We start from the raw sequence: 25384 nt of genomic DNA, 5'->3' as shown, positions 1-25384 counted from the left end.
CCCCAAATACTCACGCGTCTGAGGCTGTCGGGATGGGACAGACGGACAGTTGGGAGGAGGAAAGGTCCCAGTTCTGGTAGGTATTTGGTGTGGGTTGGTGGGCTCTTTTTGAACGTGGTTTCCCATCTGGGAAATGGGCTGCAGGGCCGCTGTGGGGAGGTAATGAGAATGTGCGGATAAAGCTCCGGGCACAGCTAAGTCTTGTGAATGACAGGGAGCAGAGTCGTTCCCACACAACCCTCTTTTGCAAGTGGCAGACAATCCCATGCAAATGGGATTAAGCCAAAAACAGGAAATTTTTAGTGAGCTGCAAAATCTACTGGCTGACAAAAGGATGGATTTGAAACTATATGGACGGGAATGGGAGTTCTGATTCTACCGTCTGCCACGTGACACGAGGAAGTTAGTCTCTGTAAGCCTCGGTGTCCCCATCTGTACCATCTAATACAGTCACCGTGAGTAATGCGTGTGAAGTACTCAGTGCTTTAGAGTTGGAATGTTGGCAGCTCCTGTGCTTATAATACGACCACGACCACCACCGCCATCATCACCTCATCACCATTTCATCACTGTGACCATCCTCACCACCATCACCAGGATCATCCTCACCACCATCACCACCACCACCACCACCATCACCACCACCATCACCACCACCATCACCAGCAACACCACCAGCAACACCACCATCACTACCATCACCACCATCACCACCACCATCACCACCATCACAACCACCATCACCACCATCACCACCACCATCACCAGCAACACCACCACCATCACCAGCATCACCATCACCACCACCACCATCACCACCACCATCACCAGCATCACCATCACCACCACCACCATCACCACCACCATCACCACCACCATCACCACCACCATCACCACCATCACCAGCATCACCATCACCACCACCATCACCACCACCATCACCAGCAACACCACCACCATCACCACCACCACCAGCATCACCACCATCACCATCACCATCACCACCACCACCACCACCACCACCATCATCACCATCCTTCATCTCATCCCCATCCAGCCCCATATCCCAGCAACACCACCACCATCACCACTAGCATCACCACCACCATCACCACCAGCATCACCACCAGCATCACCACCATCACCACCACCACCACCATCACCACCAGCATCACCATCACCATCATCATCATCATCACCATCAGCACCATTTCATCACTATGACCATCCTCACCACCACCATCACCATCACCACATCACCACCACCATCACCACTAGCATCACCATCATCACCACCACCGCCACCATCACCACCATCACCACCAGCATCACCACCACCACCACCACCACCATCACCATCACCTTCGCCACCACCACCACCACCAGTAAACGTCCCATCACATCGCCTATGTGTAGCTGAGCCCAGACAGAACCCGCACCTGCCTGGCCTTCAAGCCTGTTTGCTGCTGCTTCTGTCCCCCGCCCCCGCCCCCCTCACCATCCACACTTGTCCTCACTGGGCTCTCTCCTCTGTGTCTCCTGGCCTCAGCCAAGTCCATTGAGAAAATGATTTTTAGTATATTCATTGGACAAAACATGAGTCAGGCTGTTTATCAATTTTCCATATGTCCATAATGACATCAGATTAATCACTGTTCACAGCCTCTTGTGTGAGGTCAAAATTTTCCCACCCTCCCCTTCAGTCTCGACTTTCCCTGATTTCGATATTCCAAAGCGAGGTAAACCTGCGTTGAGGCTGTTGGGGTGTGGAGACCTCATTCCCGTCAGCCCCTCATCAGCAATCATCGGGCGTTTTCAGGGATCTCCAAGGCCCCACAGGACTCCTCTAGTCCCAAGGTCATTCCTAGCTTCCCCACCCTCAGGCATGCCATTTCCACTGTGGCCACAGGATGGCAGCACCTCCACACTGACCACACCCACTTCCCATCAACTTGGGACGGATTTGTCACTAGCATTAGCATGTCTGTCTTGCTTGAAAAGCAGACGCAAGGGTAGGACACCTGAATAAATTAATTTTTAAGAAGGCTGCTCCCTCCACACATCTACTCAATTCAAGAGACGCACGCCCACCCACCGCCCCCGGGATCAGGCCCTCCCTCCGCGGGGCGGCTCTGCCCAGCCAGGGCCGGGGCGAACCTCTGCTTACTAAATGGCGGTCCTCTTACGCGCGCCTGTCAACTCCAGATGGAGAATAAGTTCTCCAGACTCAAGACGGTTATCCAAGTTATTCAGAGTCTTTGGAGAAGAGATAGGACCTCATCTCTTGGCTGACATATGTCAGCAATGCCATCATCAAAATTCTGGTGAAAACTGGGCTTGCAAAATTGGAAGGTTGGGTGTGTCCATCTGGAAGAATAGACAGCATTTACTCTGGCGATTTTGTAAGTGTTTTATTTCGATTTGCCAAAGTAAAACAAAACAAAATTTTAAAACGCATTTAAAAAAAAGAAAAAAGAAATGAGTGAAACAGGCACATAGGAGAATGTTTACTCTCCCTAATTACAATAGAAATATAAATTTGGAAATGAATCGAGATAATTTCCACCCGTTATATTAGCAAATATTTAAAAAAATATTAGATGTCTAGTAAGGATGTGGTGAAATGGTTTTTTGTTTGTTTTCTGGTGACATTTTACACTGGCATACCCTTTTAGAAAATAATTTGGTGAATTTGGGGAGGAGCTATATATATATCTATATAACTTCTGGGAAATTAGACTTAAGAAAATATTGAGGAACATGAACGAGCTGTATGAACAAAGACTTAGAATGCTGGAAGCAGCCGGAGGAGCCGGTAAGTGTGTTAGTGAAGAATCAGGCGACGACTCACGAGCCCAGGTTCGAATCCCAGGTCCAGTGCCCACTCTCTGGGGGACCTCGGGCAAACCACGCACCTGCTCTACGCCTCAGTTCCTTGCCTGCGTGACAGGACCCGGTAAGGATTAAATGACACACACCGCATGAGGCGCTTGTGCCTGAAAAGTTTAACTGCCAGCAAATGATAGCTCTTTTTTTTTTTTTTTTAATATTGTGGGAAAATGCGTATAACGTTTACTATGTTAACTATTTTGAAGAGTCCAAGTCAGTGTCATTTAGTACATTTATCGTGTTGTGCAACCATCACCACTATTTCTAGAACACTTTTCTCACCCCAAAGGGAAACTCCGTATCCATTAAGTTGTCACTTCCCATTAAAATAATAATTAGAACGATTGCAACATTGTTAAACAGTCCTGGTGACATACTGGGTGAAAAAATCAGGGTATAAAATTATGCAATCGTAGTAAAAGAAGCATTTTTAAAAAGCCTGAGAGAAAATATGTATAAAAATAATAGCAGTTGTATTTCTCAGCCTTTCTGTCAAAATAAAATTCATTTCTTTATGTTAAAAAGAAAAAAGAAAAAAGAAACTTAATAACAATTAAACAAACTCCAATACTTAATAAAGAAGCCCAGATTTTTAAATCCAGGTCTTAGAAACGAGGAATGTTATGTAAGGTTTATGCGCTCAAGGTTAAAAAAAGAAAAAAAAAATTTTGAGTAGTATTGGGAACTGACTGCTTGTTTTCTGCAATCTCACGGACGAACAAGCGATCTATCATTGCCGCTCTGTCATTCTGGAACTTTCCCTGCGAGCATGGTTTGGAGCCGGTCACCATTTCTTCACTCTTTTTAAACACAGGCACCTATGGAGCTGGCCTGCTCAAGGAAGCCCAGCTGCCCGTGATTGAGAACAAAGTGTGCAATCGCTACGAATTCCTGAACGGAAGAGTCAAGTCGAGCGAGCTCTGCGCCGGGAACTTGTCCGGGGGCACCGACAGTTGCCAGGTACAGAGAGAACGAAGAGATCAAAGGCAGTCTCGTGCTGGCCTGCCTTGGAGCCTCAACGTTTGAGCCCCAAAGCTTCAAATTCAAGAAGAATTTGTTGCCTAGAGGCCACCACCCTCTAAATGTCGCCCACAAGGCCCTTGGGTCCGCTCCCGAGGACTGACTCAGACTGAGGCCTGAGCTCCAGACGGGCTGTAAGGGACCAGGCAGGTCCCATCGCTGCCAAGAGTGCATGCCTTCCAGGGATGTGCTGGCCTTCTGGGGGGGGGAGGCATGCTGGCCTTCCGGGGGCGTGCTGGCGGATGGGACTGGGAGGGTGGCCTTCCCGGGAGGAAATGGGAGTGCGTGTAGGACAAAGACTGGCTTCGTCCTGTACAGCTGTTCTTGGGGTTACTCTGCCTGACAAACCTCGAGGCGGGAAGGGATGCGTATGCTATGTACAGGGGATTTATCCCCCCCCGGCAAACATTAAACGGTGTCATTTTGTGGAATATATCCCGCTAAGTACTGAAACACAGAAGACGTTCAAATAATATGTTAATACATTCCTTCCTGATTGGAAAGGAATGTTTAAATACTGGGAAGATGTACACTTGGGAAACGGGAAGATGGTCACCCCATAACAACAGCGTGGCGGTTTAATCCTCCCCTTTTTTTCCCCTCCCTCTGCTTAGGGTGACAGTGGAGGGCCTCTGGTTTGCTTCGAGAAGGACAGATACATTTTACAAGGAGTCACTTCTTGGGGTCTTGGCTGTGCACGCCCCAATAAGCCTGGTGTCTATGTCCGTGTTTCACGGTTTGTTCCTTGGATCGAAGAAATAATGAAAAACAATTAACTGGTTGGGAGACAGAATGCAGCATCGACGTCTCTGGATGCTGGACCGTGGGCAGGGAACTGAGCGTGCTCAGAAATAATTGACAGTAATCAAACGAAGATGCCGTGCTCAGCTACCTTCTACTGCCGACCCTCAACGTTTTTTGGTATTAGCGTGGATAAATTCTTCCTGCCCATGGACTGCCAGATTTTATAATAAGAAGGCCACATAGCTATGACATTTGTTGAAAATAAACTCTGTATTTACTTTGATTTAATCATTTCGATTTTCATTGTTTTCATGTTCTTCGTCCATCCTACCGGTTTTGAGTAGTGTTAACTCTAACAGCCTTTAGCGATTTCACTCTTTCTCACAAGGAATAGGATGTGACTCTGCCTGTGAAATCGTAGAGAAGTCCTCGTAAGTCACCCATATGTTTACCTTAGCAGCGGAAGTCAGCTTGGCACAGACCTTTAATGTCTTGATTACTGGCACTGAGATGCATGGGTCGGAAGCTGCAATGTGCGTGGGGAGGCATGAGAACAAATCTTGTTCTTGGGAGCGAAATCTGTTATGGACAACTTGACGTTAGCCCAGTACAGGGGGCGCTGGGCGGAGCTGTGTATCGCGAGGTAAATCGGGCAGTGCCAGTGTAACACGAGACCAGCCAAGAGTCTAGATGTTACTCTGGGTCTCCTCTGGTCTAGGAGTGGTGCCAGTGGCCTGTGAAGGAACAACGAACCATCATCTCATCACCTCATCTCCGTTACCAGTTGGCTTCCCAGGTACGCAGCAGACACCGTCACTTGGGGATGGTGTTTTATGGACACGTGTTCAAAGGAAGAGAGATCGACACCGATTTTCCTTGACAATTTCCATTTTTTATTGTTATCGGACCCAAAATACCAACTCGAAATACAATTCAAAGGTGACAGGTACTGAAGGGCATCAGGCACCCTACGTCAAAGAGAAATGCAGGGAGAGCCCAAAGCAAGTGTGCGTGGATAAAGGGGAAATGTAGCGCTCTGCGTCCTCACAGAGTTGTGTGTGTGTTTCGTTGACAATTAAAACATTCTTATTCAATTCAGACGTGTTTCAAGGATTAAAGAGCTTACTTTACAATTAGCACACACGTCGTACACATTATCACATGGTCACATGAAAATTTTCTTCCTCATCGACAAGATTTCCCCTGGGCATCCATTTCGCCTGTCCACACAAAACAACTCAGTAAAAAATGCCACGTAAGATATATACTGAATCTGAAAATATAACAAATGTAACGTATAAAGCGGAACATCAGAAAAAGACAGCGTGTTTTTAGTTAAGCTCCACATTTCAAAAGTCTCAGTGATAAAAAAAAAAGATCAAATCCCTTATTAGTATCTACAAAGTCACTTACAAAGTTTCTGCTAATTCTTTTAAGTATGGATATAATTGACCTTCCTTTTAAATCAAAATGTTAGCGACTTCCCCAAAATGAGGGAAAAGTATCAAGACTGAATGAGACTGCTTGTTTTTTGACCGTGGGCACCGACATAGAACTGAACTCACAAGTTTAAGATAAATATCCCTTTGCGGTTAAAATCTTAAGACCCATGAAACCATAGTCCATGGGTTTCCTTCCGTAAAGAGCTGAATCTGTGGCTCTAGGTGTTGACAAACGGAGGGTCAAAACTGTCCCGAGTCATCTCAGGACCAGACCTGATTTTATAAACAACGGAATCGAACCCTCCCATCCTATAAACAGCCTTGTTCTTATTTATGGAACGAGACCCAAACACGCCGTCGCCCAAGATGCTACAGGGGTTCGCGGAGCCCAAGGCGAGTGGAGAGGGAAGCTCAGTGCCGTGCGCCCCAGTCCCTGCAGTGACGGAATCCCCCAATCTTTACCCTCCCGCGCATCTTCAGAACACTCAGTCCAGAGCCTCGGTTCCCTGATGCGATCTGACAAGGCCACGTCTGTATGCTTTCCCCAGATCCTGGCTTTGCTCACCCTGCTTTCTGGACGGAGCTGTCATGAGAATTGCGTGGGGGGGCTTCTCTGGTCTCTGTGGAGCCGATGGCTCAGGGATGCGGTTCCAACATCGGAAAAGACCTCTTCTCCGACAGTATACAAAAATAACTCTGGAGACTTTGAATGTCTTTGTAAGGTATTTAAAAAAACACGTCGCTGTGCGGCGATGCAGCTGAAACGGTCTCGCGCGCATCTCTGCAAGGCACTTCGGCTCCTCGGGGTCGCCCAAACAGCTCCCTCCTTTCGCCTTTGGTGGGGGCCTCAAAGGTAAGAGCTGGACACTGGGGTTTTCTTTTTCCTGCCGCATTTATAGGAAAGTTGGTGAACAAAACAAAGGAGAAAAGAGAAAGTCCTTACAAAAGATTCTACCACCAGTTAGGAGGAAGTCTTCTCATCACTACTCAACATCACAGTTGGTTTGGATCAGATACACTCGCGCGTAATGTCAAATAAAAACCCAACTCAGAGGTAACAAAAATAACTGTCTCTAGGCTCAATTCCGTACCTGCTGCCAGACCCTGGCAGGGTTAATTAGCATTACAGCATATAAGTTCTTTATGACATTCCACTGAGTAGCAGAGAGTTTGAAAAGGAGCTGATAATGTGAACAAAGAAACAGCAGAAATGATATAATGATTAAGTGCAGTTTTAGAAGGGAAAATGCTACCAGGTTTCAACAATTTGGAGCAAAGTAGTTTATTTTTTTTTTTCAGAGTAAATAACTATGGAATACAATTAACGTGCTTAACTTATAAAACTGTAAATCACACTTTGATTAGATTTTTTCCAAGAGTAGGGGCTAGGCATAATTAATTAACTTACGCATTTTTTTTTATTATGAGAAGTTACAAACATAGAAAAAAATTACAATTTGTGTAACTTGAATTTTTGTTGGTGTCATTCTTCCTATTAATATATCGATTGGATATTAATTTTCCCTGCACATCATTTATCTGCTCCTCCCCCTCCAAAATTCTCTCTCAATTGTTTAACTCGATTTTTTTTTGTAATTGATTTATTATTATTTTTTCTTATGACATTGATTAATGAAATCCAGTAAGTTTCAGGTGTACAATTTAACAGCAAGGAGTGTGTGTGTGTGTGTGTGTATTGCATAATGTGTTCACCCCCCATAGTTAGATTTCTTTCTGTCACCCCATATTTGACCCCTTCTACCCCATCTCCCTCCCTCCTGTCCCCCCACCCCGTAACCACTAGTCTACAGCCCATGTCCATGAGTCTCTGTTGTTTAACTTGAATTTTAATATGACTGAATCAGTAGAAAGAGCCCTGATCTCAAATCACTCCCTCTTCCCCCTTTTTCCCCGAAGTGGTTTAGGGATCAAGAAGGAGTGAACCATTCTCGCTCTTTAATCAAACAGCGGTGAGTGGAGTAGAATTGAGAAGAAGAATGCAAGTCCTCTTGTTGGAATGCTGGCGTGGAGGCGCTTCCTAAGCGAGGGCAGCGAATGTGATAGGAGAGGCATCCGCATCCCTGGTGGAGGGCCCCAAGTTCCCACGACGTAGTCACAGCCCTGCGCCACCGACAGTCAGGCTAAGCTCCTTCTTACTTTCGACCCCACACTCCTGGCCGGGATCGTCCCCTGGGCATCCCAGACCTGAAGCAGCTCCTTTGGGCTCACTGGAAGCCTGGACGTCTTCTTTTAAGATCATCTTACTTCCTTCCTCAGCACTTTCCCTGGCTTCATTTAAACTTCTGGAATATTCTCCTTTCTCCCCATCTTCTAGCACTGTTGTGATTGAGTGACAGGATTGGACATCTTCCCCCTGACCGGGCCCCCACACCCTGATACAAACCAAGAAACTGGCTGTGCCGACAGCTAAACACCTCTCCTTTCTGGATGAAGCAAGGCTTTGCCCTGCCTGGCGTAACGCTCGTGAGAGCTTCACACAGTTTTAATGGCTTTTCTAAATTTCTTTTCTTGACTTAATTTTAGCTTACAAAATGACAGCGCTCATGGAGACTCTCCCGCCTCCCCCTAAATTTCAGGTGGCATCGTTCCAGGGTAAAACGCGAGGATAGCTTTAGGTAAGAAAGAAGCCAGTGCCCATCAGTCACTTCCAAACAAGCAAAAGCATCTGTTCGGTTTACTTAATGGGACAAACGTCCACCTGTCCTCTGATGGGCCAGTCCTGTCAGAAGTCAGCCAATGGGATAGGAGCTGGTGGTCTGGGTTCGAGCACACCAATAGAACTTTCTGAGGAAAGTTCTGGGATAATTAATCGAACTTATTTTTCAGAATAGCATCGAGAAACAGGGCAGCGAAATCACTGTGTAAGTTTTAAAGGTCTGGTAAAATAGTCATGAGACGCTTAGCAATGGCTGCCTAACCCTGGGGAGGAGGGTGGTACCTCGTTTAAAGAGGATATGAAGAGAGGAATTTCCAATCCCACCCCGGGGGGATGCTCGCTTCTAAATAAATTTATAATCAAGTAGGATACAGCATAAAGTAATAAAACTGCACAAAGCAAGTGAAAAAGTGAGGGTGAGAACATTAATTGCACAACGTCGTTTGAGTATTAAACGAATCGACAATATGCAAAAGCATCAACCACAGAGGTACCTAAAAAAATGTTAGTTTTTACTCTCTTCCCAACCTACAAGTAAAGAAAAAACTGCCACGAGGTTACTAATATTTCAGTCTTTTTATAAATGGTTTGGATACTTTTTTTTTATTATTTTCCTTAATTTCCAGGTCATTATTTAAAAGAAGATTGATTTTATTTTTAAAATTAGCTGTTATTTTTTTAATTACGCAAATAATAAAAGAACACGTGTCATAATATTTTTTAAAAGATCAAACAGATCAGAAGTCTGTAGATATAAAAGTGGTGTATTCCCTTCCTCGCCCCTCTTCCCAACCCGTTTCTACCTCTAGAGGGTGTACGTCATTAGTTTATATAGTTTCCTGTAAATGCTCCTGGTCACATTCTCTTTCTACCTTTTTATGGTGGAATATTTCAAATAGAGAAAATTAGAATTTGTATATTGTGAATTTCTGTTGCTATAACAAAAATATATTTCCTATTTATACATTGGTTGGATATTAACTACCCCTGCCCATCATTTAGATACCTTCCTCCAAAATTCTCCTTCCCCTACTTTCTATTTATCTGTCTACCTATATCTATCATTTGACTACTATCTATCATCTATATCTATCTATCTATCTATCTATCTATCTATCTATCAATCAATCAATCATCTATCTACCTATCTACCTACCTATCTACCTATCGTCTATCTATCATCTAGCTACACAGAGGAATTTTAATTGGTTTTATTTTTAATAAATACTATAACATATTGTTCAATGACTTTTTACTTTGTTATCAATCTTGAACATCTTCTCATGTCACTCCATGTAGATATACCTTAATTCTTTTCATCTCTGCGCAGTAAATCCGCAGTATGAATATATTATCATTTTGACAATCAGTTGCCTATGGATGTACATTTAAGTAATTTCTCCTCTGTCAATTCATCGACCCATTTCCTTCGGAGTGCTTCTGAATTTCAACGCCTTACTTAGAAACGTTTCTCTCTTCATAACCACATTTTAAAAATAACCCATATCCTTTGATAGCTTTTAATATAACACCTTACTTTGAAACATTTCCCTCTTCATAACCACATTTTAAAAATAACCCATATCCTTTGATAGCTTTTTTTAATACTAACCTTTTTAATATTAACGTACATCCGCTTTGAATTTTTTGCTGAGGATGTGAGGTGGGGATCTAATATCATTTTCGCCCCGTGGGTATGCAGTTTTCTCAATGCTACTTTTATTTAGGATGTGCTGAATTTCAAACGATACCTGCCAAGCTTTTCTACGTCATCCACTGTCTCCGGCAAGACGATGCCCTTGGTTTCAGGCAAAAGCATCACGAGTCCCCCGCAGACGGACGCCAGGACACCTGCGGAACAAGGAGAGTGTCACCCGCCAGGAACACGCAGCCGGCCGCTCCCCGCTCCGGCTCGCCTGGAGGCAGCCGTGCTCACCAACCTTAACTAGCCCTCGACAGCAGCCACCCTCTGGTGACGCCAACCAGCTCTCCGGTTTCCCTCTGCCATGACTTCCGTACCTTCCTCCAAAATTCCGTGCAGTCCCATGGCCCCTGTACTCTTGGCATACATTCGTTCATTCACTCATCAAACGATTATCTATTGAGGGCCTCGTACGTGCCATGCACTCAGCGAAGACCTCATCGCCCACTTCACGGGGACAATCGAGGCCACCAGAAAGGAGCTCCCTCAGCTTCCTTTTGCCGACACTAGAAGGTCACTGCGTCCTCCCTCTCTCTACACTCCGTCCGCCATGCTACACGGTAGGGCTTGTCCCCATTCTGCCCGAGGGCCGCCTCTTAGAGTCCTTCTTGGGCCCCTCGCCATGGTGATTGATTCTCTCTCCGGTACCGTTAGCCTGTCTTCCATCTTTAAGAACCTTCTACAGACCTCACGTTACCCACCAGTGACCATCCTCCCGTTTTCTGTTCTTCGGAGTCGAAATTCTTAAAACACTGTCCTCTCCTAGTTTTCCCACATCTTCTTATCCTAGCGGTATGCTGAGGAACGTCTCCCAAAAACAGAGCCCCAATCTGCAGCGTCTGCCCGTTTCCATGGTGTAAACAGTCCCACCACGGACATTTCAAACTTCCGCTGCGACATCGCTGGCTGGGAGGAGACGTGCGGGGCCCTGGCGTTCCCACCGAAAAGGTCCAGAGACGCCAGACGCCTCAAGGACACAGGTAACAGTGAACGAAAGTGAATTAGGAACGGATGAGACTTGAGCGTGTTATCCGTTTTTAGTATATTTTACATTTTTTATTTTTTAATAATGGCTGTTTAACGACTGCCTCAAAAATTCTTGAAAACTTTTATGATCGTTTAAGAATGAAATAAAAATGTTTTTTCCAAAGAAAAAAAATTCTCAAAAATTTCGCAATTGGCCCCGGCGGGCTGCGCAGGGCGGGTCCGACGCCACTGTGGCTCCTCCCCCTCCTCCACCTGAGGTGATCTGGGTTCCGCCCGGTGTCCTCCCCGCCACCCTGCTCGAGCGGGATCCCACTTGCCCCCCAGCGCCAGACCCCATGGCGCTGCGCCTCAGTCCTTGCTCCTGGCCGGGCAGCAGCACCGGCAGCTGGCGAACGCACCTGCTGCCCCCGGCGTCCCCGCCCCACGGTCTCTGGTTTCCCTCCCACCCCTCCAGCATCCCTTCTCATCCCCGTGGCCCGCTCCTCTCTCTTTGCTTAGCCTGACACCTTGTCACTCTTCAGGGCTCTGTCCTGGGCCTGCTCCTTCCTCTTACACTGTCCTGAATTCTGGTTGGTCTTGGTCACTCCCAGAGCTTCCGTGGTGATCGACATTCACGTGGCCTCCAAATCTTTATGGCTAGGCCACACTTCGCTCTTGAGCTCAGCTCCGTCCCAGCATGCTGGCTTCTCACGATTTCTTAGAGGCGCTTCATACTACGGACAGCCCTGCCGGACTCCGCCTGTGCCCTCCTGCAGACCCACTCCTCCGGGGGTCACTAAACTAGCGCCTGGGCTGTCACCTGCAGTTTTCCCGGCCAGGAGCCTGGGCTCCCACCTCCTGCTCCCTCTGGCTCTCACCTGTCAATCATCCCATCTCATTAATTTTCCTTCTAATACATTTCTTAAATCTATCTTCTCCTCAACACCCCCACTGCCATCGCCTTAAACCCAGGCTTTCTGCTCTCTGACCTGACTAGACACATTCTTTCCATTGTTTTACCACCAGCCTTGCCCCCCTCCAATTTATTTGCATATCTGTCCTCAGAGTCCTATTTTTAAAATGCAGATCTCACACTGTCAACCCCACCTGCAAACTCTGCAGTCCCGACCTGGCTCCGGCCCACCTCCCAGCTTCATCCTCCGGGCCCCACCTCACACACCACACTCCATCCTTCAGCTGCCTGGTTGCCCGGTAACGGCTCTTCCTCTCGCTCTAGGCCTCCCCGCGCCCTGGGGTACCAGCCCGCCCCTCTCATGCGGATAATTCCCACTCATCTCCAGATCTCAGCCCAGACACTGCCCCCTCCCTCCCTGACTTTCCCTCTTCAATTCGACACGTCGGCCGTCCCAGCGACGTGCTCACCTGGCGCTCTTTCCTTTCGGCGTCTGCCACACTTTTACGTGACTGGTGCTTTGGAAAGCTGGCTCTCTCCGTGAAGGAAAGGCCGGCATGATGGCAGCCCGACCCCGACCCTGGACCACACTCCTGGACCACGCATCGTGGGGGAACCACGGCCCTCTCTCTGCCCCTTTTCATGCTGGCTCCAGAATCTATACTGAGCTTGATGGTCAGATCACATGAATTAACTCGAAATGATCTTTTATTGACTGCACTGGTGTTGACTGGTTAGAAGCTGACTTTACTGCCCCTAGCACTGTTAGGGCTTTCGCATTACTCAGCACGTATGTCCTCGTGGACTCGGTATTTTCATGGTAATTTAAACTGCTGAGCAATGGATGAAAAAGGAAGTGGAGACAGAGGAAAGTTCGGTGAGGTCAGGACCAACTTGCAACGTTTCCTGCTGAGGAGGGGAGAGGGCGGGAGGTCCAGGCACCAAGGCGGGAACAGCCCTGGGGACGCACTGGACGGAGTCACCTTAGGGTCCCTCCCAGCAGTGACTTCGTCCTCACACGAGTTCCACGAAGACTGGGGGTACGAGGGGCCTCATGGGGGTCGTGTGACATGTACGAGGCTCTGCGTTCACTGTCCTTTCAGGATCGCATGCTTAGCGTCAAAGCAAATGAAGGTATGACATTGACGGATACAGAATATTTAATGATACGATTGGATTTTAGGCTTCCTTTAAACAGCCCGAAGGTCCAGTTTGATCCCCTGAAAGTTATGGGCTTTTAACAACGCTCAATATCACGAAAGAGTTTTGTAGTGGTTGATTTTAACTCAGAACATCAGCAAAGAAAGCTAAATGGAACGCTGTTCATCACAACCCTTTGATAAACAGTAAGTTTAAGTCATTGAGGATATCGCGTTTCATCATAATTGGAGTGGCTCTTCAAAACAGAACCGGGTGCTTTAAACATATTAAGTGCACATCCTTAATACGAAACCTAATAATGCAAGGAATGCAGATGTACATGTAAGAGCAGCATCAAACGAGCTCGTACCAAAGATGATGAGAGGGAGCTCCATCCACACTGCTGCCAGCCGGAAGAGCAGAAACGGGGCGATGATCCCCCCAAAGTCACACAAACCCGAACAGAGCGAAACTCCAAAGTTCCTGTAGATTACAAAAACAATGTCTCAAATGAAAAATGTTTACAGAGATTCAAGATAAGCAAGACATTCAGATACAGAAGTCACAAAGAAATTGTAACAGTATTTTTCCATTTCTAACGTTTCTAACTTTGAAAACGACTACTCTCTCGCACTCCGAGCACCGTTCCACAGGCACGTGAGCGCCGAGTCCCAGCGAGGCTAGCGAGGAGCTGGACGGTGACATTTTTCCAGTGGCAGCTCCCTGCCCAGCCAGCTCTGTGACACTTAACGCCCCGTCTTGGCACCCTAGCTGGATGGTAAGCCGAGCTATGAATATATCTAGAAAAGGAGACCAATGCACACTGGCTCCCGCCGGCCGTTCCGCGCCGTCCCGCTCACGGGCCGGGGCCTTCAAACGGGGCGATGCTGACGAAGGCAGACTGAACGCACGTCTGAGCTGCTGCACTGACGGGGCGTCTGACTCCGAGGCCAGCGCCTCCCACAGCACCGCGGCTGTGAGAAGTATTTCTGTCACACAGCGTGGGGGACGGCAATGCAGGAAGCAGCCTCACTGCAAAACGCATCACCTTTGCTGGCTGAATCCAGCCCATGCTACTAAGTCACTGAGCTAAGGAAACTATTTCACGGTTTTTAAACGAATTCAAAACATTTAGCTGCGGAGTTACTGAGAAGAAACCATGACATGGATGTTGGAATTACCGTAATGTTGTTGGGTACAATTCTGAATTTACCAAATAAACAATTTCGAAGGCCATAGTTATCCCCAGCCTTCCCAGAGTGGCGACCGTGGCCCTCAGCCATGGTAGTCCTGCAAGCACAGAAAGTTTGAAAGGCAAAGGTTAGGGGCCAATAAAATTTTACAAAACAATGAAGGGCATTTGCTTTGTCCTCCCAACCCTCAGTCTTTGCAAATTTTGAGCTCGAACGAGCCAGACCTTCTAATAGCGTAGCCAAATTTCGATAGTGACCGCCCCCGCCAGGGCGGCAGCCAGCATCTCAGTGTGCTAGCTGCTTTTCTGAGCAGGGTCCGATTGCAGACATACATTCAAAAACCATTTGCTGGGCAGCCGCTGCGCTGAGACTATTTCGGGCCTGCGTGCGCCAGCCTTTCCTCTGGAAGGCAGCTTGGCTTGTGCACATGAAAACCATCGCCCGTGTCTGGTGTCTCTTTGTCGTCTCTGCTCACACCCCCTGTGATCACACACAGAAGAGCTGTTCCCAGACCCGGAGTGGTCCGGACACGAAGCCGCCTTTGGTTGCTTGAGAGCAGCAAGGCCTCGTGGCCTGGGGCCTCCGGGAGGGGGTGTCCGGGCCGTCGTCACCGCCGAGGCGTATGCCACCGTCGCCTTCCTCAGCCCTCATCCTGCTGTTTCCCCCAGGAAGTTATCTGGAGGAGCCTGATTCTTAAATACTAGCTGGTTCATTGATGTAAAACTAAACCGTTTAGGGATGTTCAGCTCGTATGAGGAAACGCCGAATGTTCTTTGTTAAGTATTTTCCTTCTGTTGTGTTTGAAGGGAAGGAGTAAACCGTTTTCGTTCAACAACACCGGTGCTCCAAATTTCTTGAATCGTGCCTCTCACGCCAGCCTTTCCTGGAGGACTTGATGTGAGGACATGTGACCGCGCGGACCCGAGCAGACTGACCCTCCTAAGAGAGCCAAGGGCGTTCGGCAGCGCCTGACTTCCATCTCTGAAAATGAAGCCTTTCCCTTTCACAATCAAACTTACTTGCGCTCACGCGGCACGACGCGGTCCCTTCGTCTTCTAGAGTCACTGCACTGTCCTGAACATGTAATTTTGTTGCAGAAAAGTAGGCACTCGTGAGGAGGACGAAAGAAGAGACTCAAGCTCAGTAGACCCATGCATGTTCTTGCTCAGGAGTATTTAACAAGCAAAAAAAAAAAAAAAAAAAGGTAAAACCCACTAAACAAAACAGTCACCGAGGAGGGCGAGCAGAGAAAAAGATGGCTCAGGCATCCAGGCCATCACTGGGAGGCCCCGGCTCATTGCGCTGCAAACTGGCCGAGGTGTTTCTCCTGACGGAGAACACCTGTAGCTCCCCCATAAACAGCGGTTACATCGGGAGTGGGGTGACCGTGGTTGTGCAGATGTGAGGCGCTGTCGTCTGCTCCGGCGCAGGACGGTCACGAACGTGTGTTTTATTTAGGTTCTCTGTTCTCATTAAGGCCAGGGAGGGAGGCGGGAGGGAGACTGGGAAGCACGTTCCACCCCCGCCTTCGGCAAGCAGGCGGCACAGCACCCGGGGGGCCTGGGATGTGGGAGCCGTTGCCGTATCCCCTGGGTCCCAGCCCCGCAGGGCGACACCCCCACCCCATGCCCGCCGCCTGCTAACGTGGAAATAACTGCATTATCCAGGTCCGGTACTTAGCTTATAAGCTGCTTCTACTGAATTGACACTGCTCTATGAGTGAGTCCCACCGACAACTTCGACGACAGTTTAAACTTACAGCTGAGGCTGGAAGGAACCAAACAAAAACCCAACTAGGACACACACCTACACACACACACACCATGAAAAACGGATGTGTTAGCTCGCTGAATACAGATAAATAACCGGCCCATTCAGAACGTTCAGAAAACGCTGTCAAGCTGACACCCTGAGGAGACACAGTCGATCCCACATGCTGACCCTAACCTCAAAGACCCTCACCTCATCCCCAGCAGCAGAGGCAGTATTTACACCCGACGACGGGAATTATGCTCATGGCTCTCTCCCCACTCCTGGTTTAGTGGAGACAATTAATAGATACTGAAGAGACCTGTGTTGACCAATATCTATTATACAGATTCTCCAACTCTTAGAACCTATCAACTCAAGGCAGCAGATGGAAGAGTGTCCCCCAGATTCATCTCCAACCAGAAACTCCGAATGCGACCTTATTTGAAAACAGAGTCCCTGCAGATGTGATGCTTAAGACACAGAGACACCCAGGGAAGATCAGGTGATGATGGAGGTGGAGATTGGAATGATGCTGAGGGTTGCTGGCAACCGCCAGGAGCTAGGAGAGAGGTGTGGACCAGACCCTCACCCAGGATCTCTGCAAGGAGCCAACTCCGCCAGCAAACAGCGGAGCTGGAAGAGGCTGGGTGGGATCCTCCCCTCGCACCTTCAGAGGCGGCCTGGCCCTGCGACGCCTTGGCCTCCAGCCTCGGGGACTGTGTGAGAATAAAGGTCTGTTATTTCAAGCCACCCAGTTTGTTACCACCACCCTAGGAAACTAATCCACCCAAGAAAAGTGAGATAAACGTGACTAGTCGATTCTGTTGATCACCACCCACTCCAGAGGACATTACGTCGGTTTATTCCCCCCTCTGTTCTGAAGAGAGGCATTTGCGTAATTTTATAGAAATAGGATCTGTCTGATGTGTTGGGACTTCATAAACTTTCATATAATCAATAAACTCCTCTGTAAATGTCCGAGCGTTTTGACTTCTACAACATTATCGCTTCTTTCTTGGTCCTCAGAGGAGTCTCAAAAAGAAATGATAATGATAAAAGACAGGCTGTCTTGTGCTGACACGAACCACCACCAGAGAATCCAGCTGTCCCCGTAGCCCGCTCCCCCCGGCCCCGGGAACACAGAGATGATGAACTTGCTCTAATTCACGCGTCCGTTCGCTGGGGGTGTGAAAGGCCCCTCCATCCGGCGCCTGCCGTGTTCAGGAGAAACCGGGGCTGTGTGCATGGTGCGTTTGGAGCCACAGGCAACCTCCGTCTACGTATCAGGCATCAACTCCCCAAAAACTCAACTCCGAAACGTCTCTGAATCCTGCTGCCGCCATCCCGGCCTGACTGCCGCCACCGCCCTTCCCGCTCTCAGCCTCTCTCCGTCCTCGTCCTTGTCCAAACTGCCGCAGTCCTGAAGAGATCAAACCCCCACCCCCAACCCCAAAGCTCACAGGACCATAAGCAAGCCCCTGGCGTGGCCTGCGGGACCTGTCACTGCTGGGGACAGACGATCCCCCGGTCTCCTCAGCTGGATATTCCAGTGATGAGAGCATTGGTTCCCGACCCCTCGGAGGTGGCTCCCCCTCCTGGGAACGACGCCCTGCTTTGGAAAACTCGCTGCCCGGCGCGTTTCTTTTCCTCTCTCCCGCATGCCTCGTTCTCATCTGGGAAGCTTTTCCTGCACACCCCCCAGGGAGGGATCGCTCCTCACACCTATTTATTATTTTGTTTGTTTGTTTGTTTGTTTTCGCTTGTTCTAAATCTTGTGAGTCATGCTGTTATTTCGTCCATCACCGTGAGCCGCGGAGCAGTAAAATGCCTTTCGCCCTTATGAGGCTATGAAGCTTCTGGCATCGAGAACAGTGTCTTTCTTCCTTTGTCACCTCCATGTTTCCCGTGGGGCAGAAGGTGTGGCCAGTGCCCAGGAGGCAGTTTAAGCACTGTCAATGCTGCCACACGGTAAGTCGGGTAACGGTGACTAAAAGTACACTATAACTTTATGAGCTAGGTTTTGCTCAACGCATATTGCATCCAAAAATGAACCAGAAAGTGGAGAAGACAGAAACGTCTCCAGAACCCGCCTCTTACACTCAAAGTCTTGACACTGATGAAACAGAAAATGGAGTAACATCACTACGGCGTGCCCGGCACCGAGATTTTGATGCGATGCTACATTTTCGACAGACAAGAGTTTCCCTAGTCTTGATTATTTTGATTTAAAGTTGTCCCCCCCGTCCCAAGTTCTCAGCTGCCAAGCAGACTTGGAAGACCATTACCTTCCGGTAAGAACGCCGTGACAAGGCAGGCCACTCCCGCCACTACGTTGCTTGCTGCGAAGGGAAGACGTCGCCCAAAACGATCAATGGTCAGTAAGATCAAGAGAGCCCCTGGCAGCTCCACGACCCCTGAGATGAAGAAGTCGACGTAGAGGTTGCCTCCTACGATCCCCAGGCGCATGACGAGCCCTTGATAGACCACCGCACTCGTGAACCTGGAGCAACATTGAAAGACAACGGAGAGCAAGTAAGAGGTAACTTCGACCCAACTGGAAGGAAGGGGGAGCCGCGCAAATTTGACACAAGCTTTTGAATCCATCACAAGTCAAACTTACCAAGCAAACATAAGTATAAGTGTGCACTTCCTCATTTGGGGAGTTCTCACCAGATCTAAAAAGGATGGATTACTAACTTCCTCATCTGTAACAGTGATCTATACAAGAGAAGCAGATTTCAGTCGCAATGTACACCAAGAGACACCTGCATATTATAGACGTGTCATTGACCAGACTCGAAGCTACCGAATCAAATGACCTGAAGGAACCCAGGTCTTCCGCGATTACGTCTTCAAACCCGAGAACGAAAAGCCTCTTTCCCAGGTCGGATTCACAAAGATGTCATTGCAGCATGGAGAATCTCGTCTCACGCTAACATCGGCAGTGCCGTGCGCTAAGCCGTTCTGAGTAAACGGAGAAGCATGATGTGTTCTAAATTCAAATACATTTGTGCGTTTATCGAGTTGGAGAAAATTAGCATAAAAGTGGCAAAAGCAAGTGGGATCCAAGCAAGTGCTTCTTCATCTATTAAATCCTCAAATCTGATGTTGACAAATAAGCTAGAGGAATGTTAAGTTCAAGGGCAAGCATGGCCCCAAAGGTGACATTTCGCTTCTGTCCTTCTGGCATCATTTTGATCCAGGGAAATTCAGCTCGTCAGTCTTTGGCCATCCGAGAAGTTGGTCTTTTCCTTAATTCAATTAAACCGAGATTGCTGTTTGTCTCCTATGTGTAAGTCAAGATAAAGGAACCACTACTGAATAACAAACCCTCCATAACCACAGCTGCTTCCAGAGGAATCGTGACCTGGTTCCCTGAGTGACAACCGTTTCACACCCCCACATGCAGCATGTTCTGTAACCTCTGCTCGGAGGGCCCTCGGACCTCCCCACTCCTGATCCCGCCTCCGCTGGGAGGTCTTTACCAACCTCAGGTAGGACTGGTAACTCCAATCTGTGCCTCTACTCACCAGACCTCTACCTCTGCACGTACACTGCCATACGCCCTATGGGTGCTCTTGGGGGTGGGGTGGGGGGCGGGCATATTGTAGCACCAAGCAAGAGTCTTGTGTTCAACCAATGTTTGGGTGATGGCTGAATGTTGAAACAAGAGACAAGTGTCCTGGCCATGTCTGTTCCCATAGAGGGCTGCCCTCAGTCTTTGTCCTTTTAAGCGAAAACCCTGCCTATTAAAGGCAGGACCTCACTGTTTCAGATGTGGCCCAGATTGAGGAGTGCAAATCTGGGCAAATTTTCCCTAAGCCTTTGAGCCAACCTCTGCCAGTTGTCACAGGAATTCAACTTTGAATGAATTCGCCCTGAGAGTTACTTGTCAACCATCTATTCTAAGCATGATACACAATAGGTCAACCAAAGCTTGATACCTCCTGCCTATGCTTACTCCAGAGAAAGTCACACACGTGTGCGTACACACACACACACACAGTGAAGACTGCACACACACGCACACGCGCGCGCGCGCACACACACACACACACACACACACGGAGAAGGCTGCAAAATGGATGTCTTTAGATTATTTTTTAAAAATCTTGTCAATACTCTATTTCTTTTAAACCCAAACACGTATTTTTCCTATTTTAATTTCTCTTAATTTGGGGATGTCTCCTACAACTGAGCCGATAAGAAAGCAACAAGTCGTAGTCTAAAGAATATGGATTTTCTTACTTATGGTACATAAAATGATAATGTGCCTTAAAAACAACAGTGTCTTAGAGTCAACGGTAGCTTCCTTGACAATGCTAATTGAGTCCACCATCCATTCTTGGCTTCTCCCTTTTGATAACAGAATTTTAATTTGGCACATGGCTGTTTAGCCAAATTTCTAGCCTCTCTTTCCTCTGTAGGTGGCCCCATTACTAAGATCCCAGCAACGAGGCTGCAGTAGGTGTGTTCCGGGTCCCATCCTTTAAAAGGAAATGGCTTGCTCTTCATCTGTCTTTCCCTCCCTGAGGACAGAAGAAGAAGATGCTAGTGAACCAGCTTCGACCATACGACCTATCCCAGGTGACGGTGGAGAAAGAGGACAAGGAGGACCCGGGTCCTGGAAGGCCTCACAGAGCAGAGCCCCGCTCCAGGGCTGGGCTTCTAGCCTCTGGGTAGGCGTGTTAGAGAGGAAAACACTCTTCCCTTTTTTCGTCACCATATTTTTGGGGTCTCTGTTTCAGCAGCGAGTTGACCTGTACCCTAACACAATGCCCATTAAGATGTTCCCTGAGCTAATCTTTTAAATTTTCAAACTCCAATGTAGGACTTTTTTTTTTGTCTTTAAACCTCACTTTTGCTATTCCAGAAATAAGACAGAAACACCGAAAGTGGCGGATAAGAACTTATTCTGTTACAACAATGTATTATTCTGTGGTTGATTGTCAAGATGTTTCCCACAGATAGCTTTTAGATATGGCTCATACTAAAATGGGAAGCATGGTATAGGAATGCAGTTAGCATTAATAAGATGGCGAGGTGGAGGGCCAGGGGAGGGAGGAGCAATTGCGGGGATCGTTTTAGGAATGATATCGATGTCTAACCAACGTACTGTATACTTGAAACTAATTTAAATAAATAAATTTTAAAAAATAAAAATAGAATGACGAACTTCTACGGAGTGTATAATATGTGAGATTCTGGGCTCAGTACTTTACGTGAATTATTTTGCTAAATTTTCGTCGACACTCTGAAAAGTTAGTATCATAGCCCCTCCTACCTGCAGTTTCTCCTTCCACAGTTCGTTACCTGCGATCAACCGCATCTCAAAAATACTAAATGGAAAATTCCAAAAATAAACAACTCGTACGTTTAGACGGTGCGCCACTCTGAGCAGTGCGATGAAATCTCTCCCACTCTGTCCCGCTCAGGACACGAATCACCCGTTGCCCAGCGACCCCACGCTGCAGACAACGTCCGCCGGTCAGTCGCCAAGTAGCCGTCTCAGCGATCAGATGGACTGTCACGCATCCCAGGGCGCGTGTTCAAGTCGCCCTCATTTGACTTAATAATGGCCCCAAAGTACCACAGTGGTGATGCTGGCACTTTGGAAATCCCACAGAGAAGCCGTAAAGTGTTTCCTTTAAGTGACAACGTGAGTGCAGGAGAAGAAGATACTTAGAGAGAGAGAGAGAGAGAGAGAGAGAGAGAAAGAGAGCACGCTCGCGCGCGCACACACACACATTTACATAAATTTCAGTACGGCATATTATTATAATTGTTCTACTTTATTATTAGTTATTGTTGTTAATCTCTTATCGTACCTAATTTATAAATTAATCTTCATGATAGGTACGCATGTATAGGAAAAACACATACTATAGATAGGGTTCTGTGTTATCCGTGGTTTCAGGCACCCACTGCAGGTCTTGGCACGGATAAAGGGGAACTGCTGTACTTTTATTAATCCCATTTTATAAATAAAAAATAAGGCTGAGGACATTCACTATTAAATAGCAGGAAGGTATTGGAGTCGGGATTTGAAATCAGCCAGTTGACAGAGACGCTCTGTTCTTAACCGGGCTGCTGGACAGACAGCTGTGTATTCTAGAAACATCTCTGTAGTTGATGCTCACTTCCAGAGATTTTTTAAAGAAAGACATTATGCACTTGACCAAAAATCTAATCTTCAGTTAAAACACTGTTTTATGGAAAAGTTAGATTTGACTGACACAATTTAGATAGGTTAGATCTAGCTAAGATAATTTAGATTTTGAGGACTCAGAAGTTCAAGGTTCAACCACCTGTACCAGGGGGGCAGATTCCCTCCATGGGTGTATCGCTTATTCCAGCGATGATTTTCTTTTCACTCTGGGCTTTTCCACAACTCGGACTTGGGTCTGCCAGGTTGTGGTCGCCCCAGATGATTTTCTGGAAGCTCAGCTCATCTGCACACTGCACCCCCGCTCGCCCTGAGCGCGCAGCTGATGGAAATCCTTTTTTTCTTCTTTCAAAAGCAACGGTTACGACCATTTATTCTAGGCTTTCTTTTATTTTCTCTTCAATCTTCTTATTTTCTGCCTCTAGCTAGGACGTACGTCTATCGGCTACATAAAATTCTGAATGACTTCACTTTCGTTCAGGCCCAAATGTCAACACCTCAGAGTTCCAGGCAAGTCATATGACACATATTTCAAGACCTCGGATCATTTTGCGTAATTTGATATTTAAACACCTTTGCACATTTTCTAATTATTTCTGGTTTTAACTGTTTCTAAGTGATAACATAATTGAGCATTCCTTGCCTTCATGTCAACTCCACAGACGTCACCTTTTCCCGATCAGATCTCTAGGCTGGTTAAGTCCCTGTAAAGCCACAGAAGTATGACATGCTAGATTTTGACAAGACAATAGAGGTCTGAGCCTGAGGTCAGCAAACTTTTTCTGTAGAGAGCTAGACATTAAGTACTTTGGTTTGGGGGGCTGTAACATCTCCGTCGCAACTACTTGACTTTGCCATTTGTAGTGTGAAAACCGCCACAGATGAGTATGCAAATGGGCGACCGTGAGTGGCCTCCAATAAAACTTTACTGACAAGCACAGGCAGCAGAGCAGGTCTGGCTCGCAAGCTGCACACGGCCGCCTGCTGAACCGGGGGGTTAGTGCTGGAGGAAAGGAACCTGCACAGGTACTACTCTCACTTCCGTTACAGAGGAAGAAGTTGAGGCACAGAGAAGCGAAGTCGTTTCCCCATCCTGCAGACAGTAAGGACATCACCAGGAGGCTGGCGCCTCGGTCTGCGTTGCTGACCACCACGCGACACTGCACGTGCAGTATGCAGAGTATGCGGTTTATTTCATTGTTTGAAAGTACGCTCGGATCATTTCATTAGTGGTTCTCACCGGGTGGTGGGATTACGGCAGGTTTTACTTTCTTCTTTTTGGCTATTCTTTTAAAATTAAAATTTAAACCTGTAATACTTTTGTAACAAGAAATAAAAAGCTCACTATTAGAGCAATGGGTTTAACTTAGACACTAGTGTATTTTTTTGCTGTTTGTTTAGTGGCATTCTCCCTTTCTCATTTGGAATAGAACCTCCACTACGCCCACACACACACACGTACACACACTCACACACACACACACACACACACACTCCACGCACAATTCATCAATTCATGTCTTCAGAGAAGCTGTTTCCAGTTGTAGGGGAGGCTTAATTACCTAAGGATAATTCCATGCTCCATGCCAGTAACTGGGTATGTGATTCATTCTGAGCAAATGAGGAATAGACATGTGACTCAAATCTATTTGAACCAGTGAGAAATGGACATGTGACCTAATTTGAACCAATGAGGAAAGGGCTTCTGGGAAAGTCCTTCACTGCTCTTATGTCAGAAGTGCCTGAAGGAACCTCTCTCCCTTCCCTCAGGGAACTGACGAGGGCATAGTGGGCTCGACCAGACCCGAGTAGCATCCCACACCCAGAAGAGGACCAGCATACAGACGAAGCCACCCTGCCAGCACCATGTCGAGAGAGAGAGAGAGAGAGAAACATGGCTTGAGATTGTTAAGACCCAAGTCTGGTCAACTCTGAATTCCAAATACACGAGCCAGGAAATGTGTGTATCATCTAAACCTGTTTAAGTTGGGTTTATGATAGTTGTTGCTAAAAGCAGAACTATCTGGAAAAGGTAGTCCAGAATAATGCTTTTACCCTAACGACTGAATATTTGAGGCAAAACCATTTTGTACGGGATCAAACAGTCGCTTCCGTATTCCAGTTCACTCTGTAAAAATATTTGGTAGTAGTCTCAACTTTAAACTTCTAAGATTTAAAATCAAGCAGCCACATGATCGCTGCATTTCCAGAGTACCAGTCTAATGCCTTGTGCATATCCTCGACCTAAATAAAGAATATGAAGGCCTGACAACGAGTGAACGCGATCGAGACCACGACAGCCAGCTCGCCTGCCCAACGAGTGAAAGAGGACTAATAGTTCTCCCAAGTAAGTAACGGTTTTGCCAATTTGAGCACAAATCCAGCTGGTCTTTGATTTACTGACATGTTCTCCACAATGACGCAGATATTCTGAAAGATGACCCACTTTCTGGGTATCCGAGGACCTGGAGAGGCTAAAAGCTGTATCTTGGATGGATTTCATCCAGAGGGGTTTGGCAGCTCGCGGGCAGTGGCTGGTCCAGCTGCTCCTCTCTCACAGCCGCCAGCTCTGTATTTTGAAATTAAGCCGTGCTTCTTCCCTTTCACCGAAGGGTTACCAAATTCTGTTTCGTCTGAGTCAGATACGAAAGAAGAGACGAGCTGTATCGAGTTATTTTATATATTTTTAAATCCGCCCTATCGAGGTGTAATGTCCGTCCAGTAGAATTCAGCCATTTTAAGCACACGCTTCCATGAATTTGGCGAATGTCTAGCAATAT

At 47.3% G+C, this 25384-nt stretch overlaps 2 protein-coding genes across 3 annotated transcripts in view; one reads left to right on the top strand and one right to left on the bottom strand.

The window, feature by feature from the left end:
• Positions 1 to 4940, top strand: part of PLG (plasminogen) — a 36177-nt gene extending 31237 nt beyond the window's left edge. For both annotated transcript variants that reach the window (XM_016152739.2, XM_016152740.2), the window contains exons 18-19: positions 3704 to 3849; positions 4524 to 4940. In XM_016152739.2, coding sequence (XP_016008225.2) covers positions 3704 to 3849; positions 4524 to 4685 — 308 coding nt within the window. In that variant the 3' untranslated portion in view covers positions 4686 to 4940. The remainder of the gene's footprint in view (positions 1 to 3703; positions 3850 to 4523) is intronic.
• Positions 4941 to 6101: 1161 nt separating this feature from the next.
• Positions 6102 to 25384, bottom strand: part of SLC22A3 (solute carrier family 22 member 3) — an 81003-nt gene continuing 61720 nt past the window's right edge. Inside the window, exons 6-11 of the mRNA XM_016152741.2 lie at positions 19059 to 19156; positions 18724 to 18938; positions 14675 to 14783; positions 13864 to 13976; positions 10524 to 10623; positions 6102 to 6979 (exon numbers count right to left, since the gene is read on the bottom strand). Coding sequence (XP_016008227.2) covers positions 6943 to 6979; positions 10524 to 10623; positions 13864 to 13976; positions 14675 to 14783; positions 18724 to 18938; positions 19059 to 19156 — 672 coding nt within the window. The 3' untranslated portion in view covers positions 6102 to 6942. The remainder of the gene's footprint in view (positions 6980 to 10523; positions 10624 to 13863; positions 13977 to 14674; positions 14784 to 18723; positions 18939 to 19058; positions 19157 to 25384) is intronic.

The sequence above is a fragment of the Rousettus aegyptiacus genome, unplaced genomic scaffold, assembly GCF_014176215.1.
Source record: "Rousettus aegyptiacus isolate mRouAeg1 unplaced genomic scaffold, mRouAeg1.p scaffold_m13_p_1, whole genome shotgun sequence".
Lineage (NCBI taxonomy): Eukaryota > Metazoa > Chordata > Mammalia > Chiroptera > Pteropodidae > Rousettus > Rousettus aegyptiacus.
Note: the sequence above shows the minus strand (reverse complement) of the source record. Positions and strands in the feature narration are given on the sequence as shown.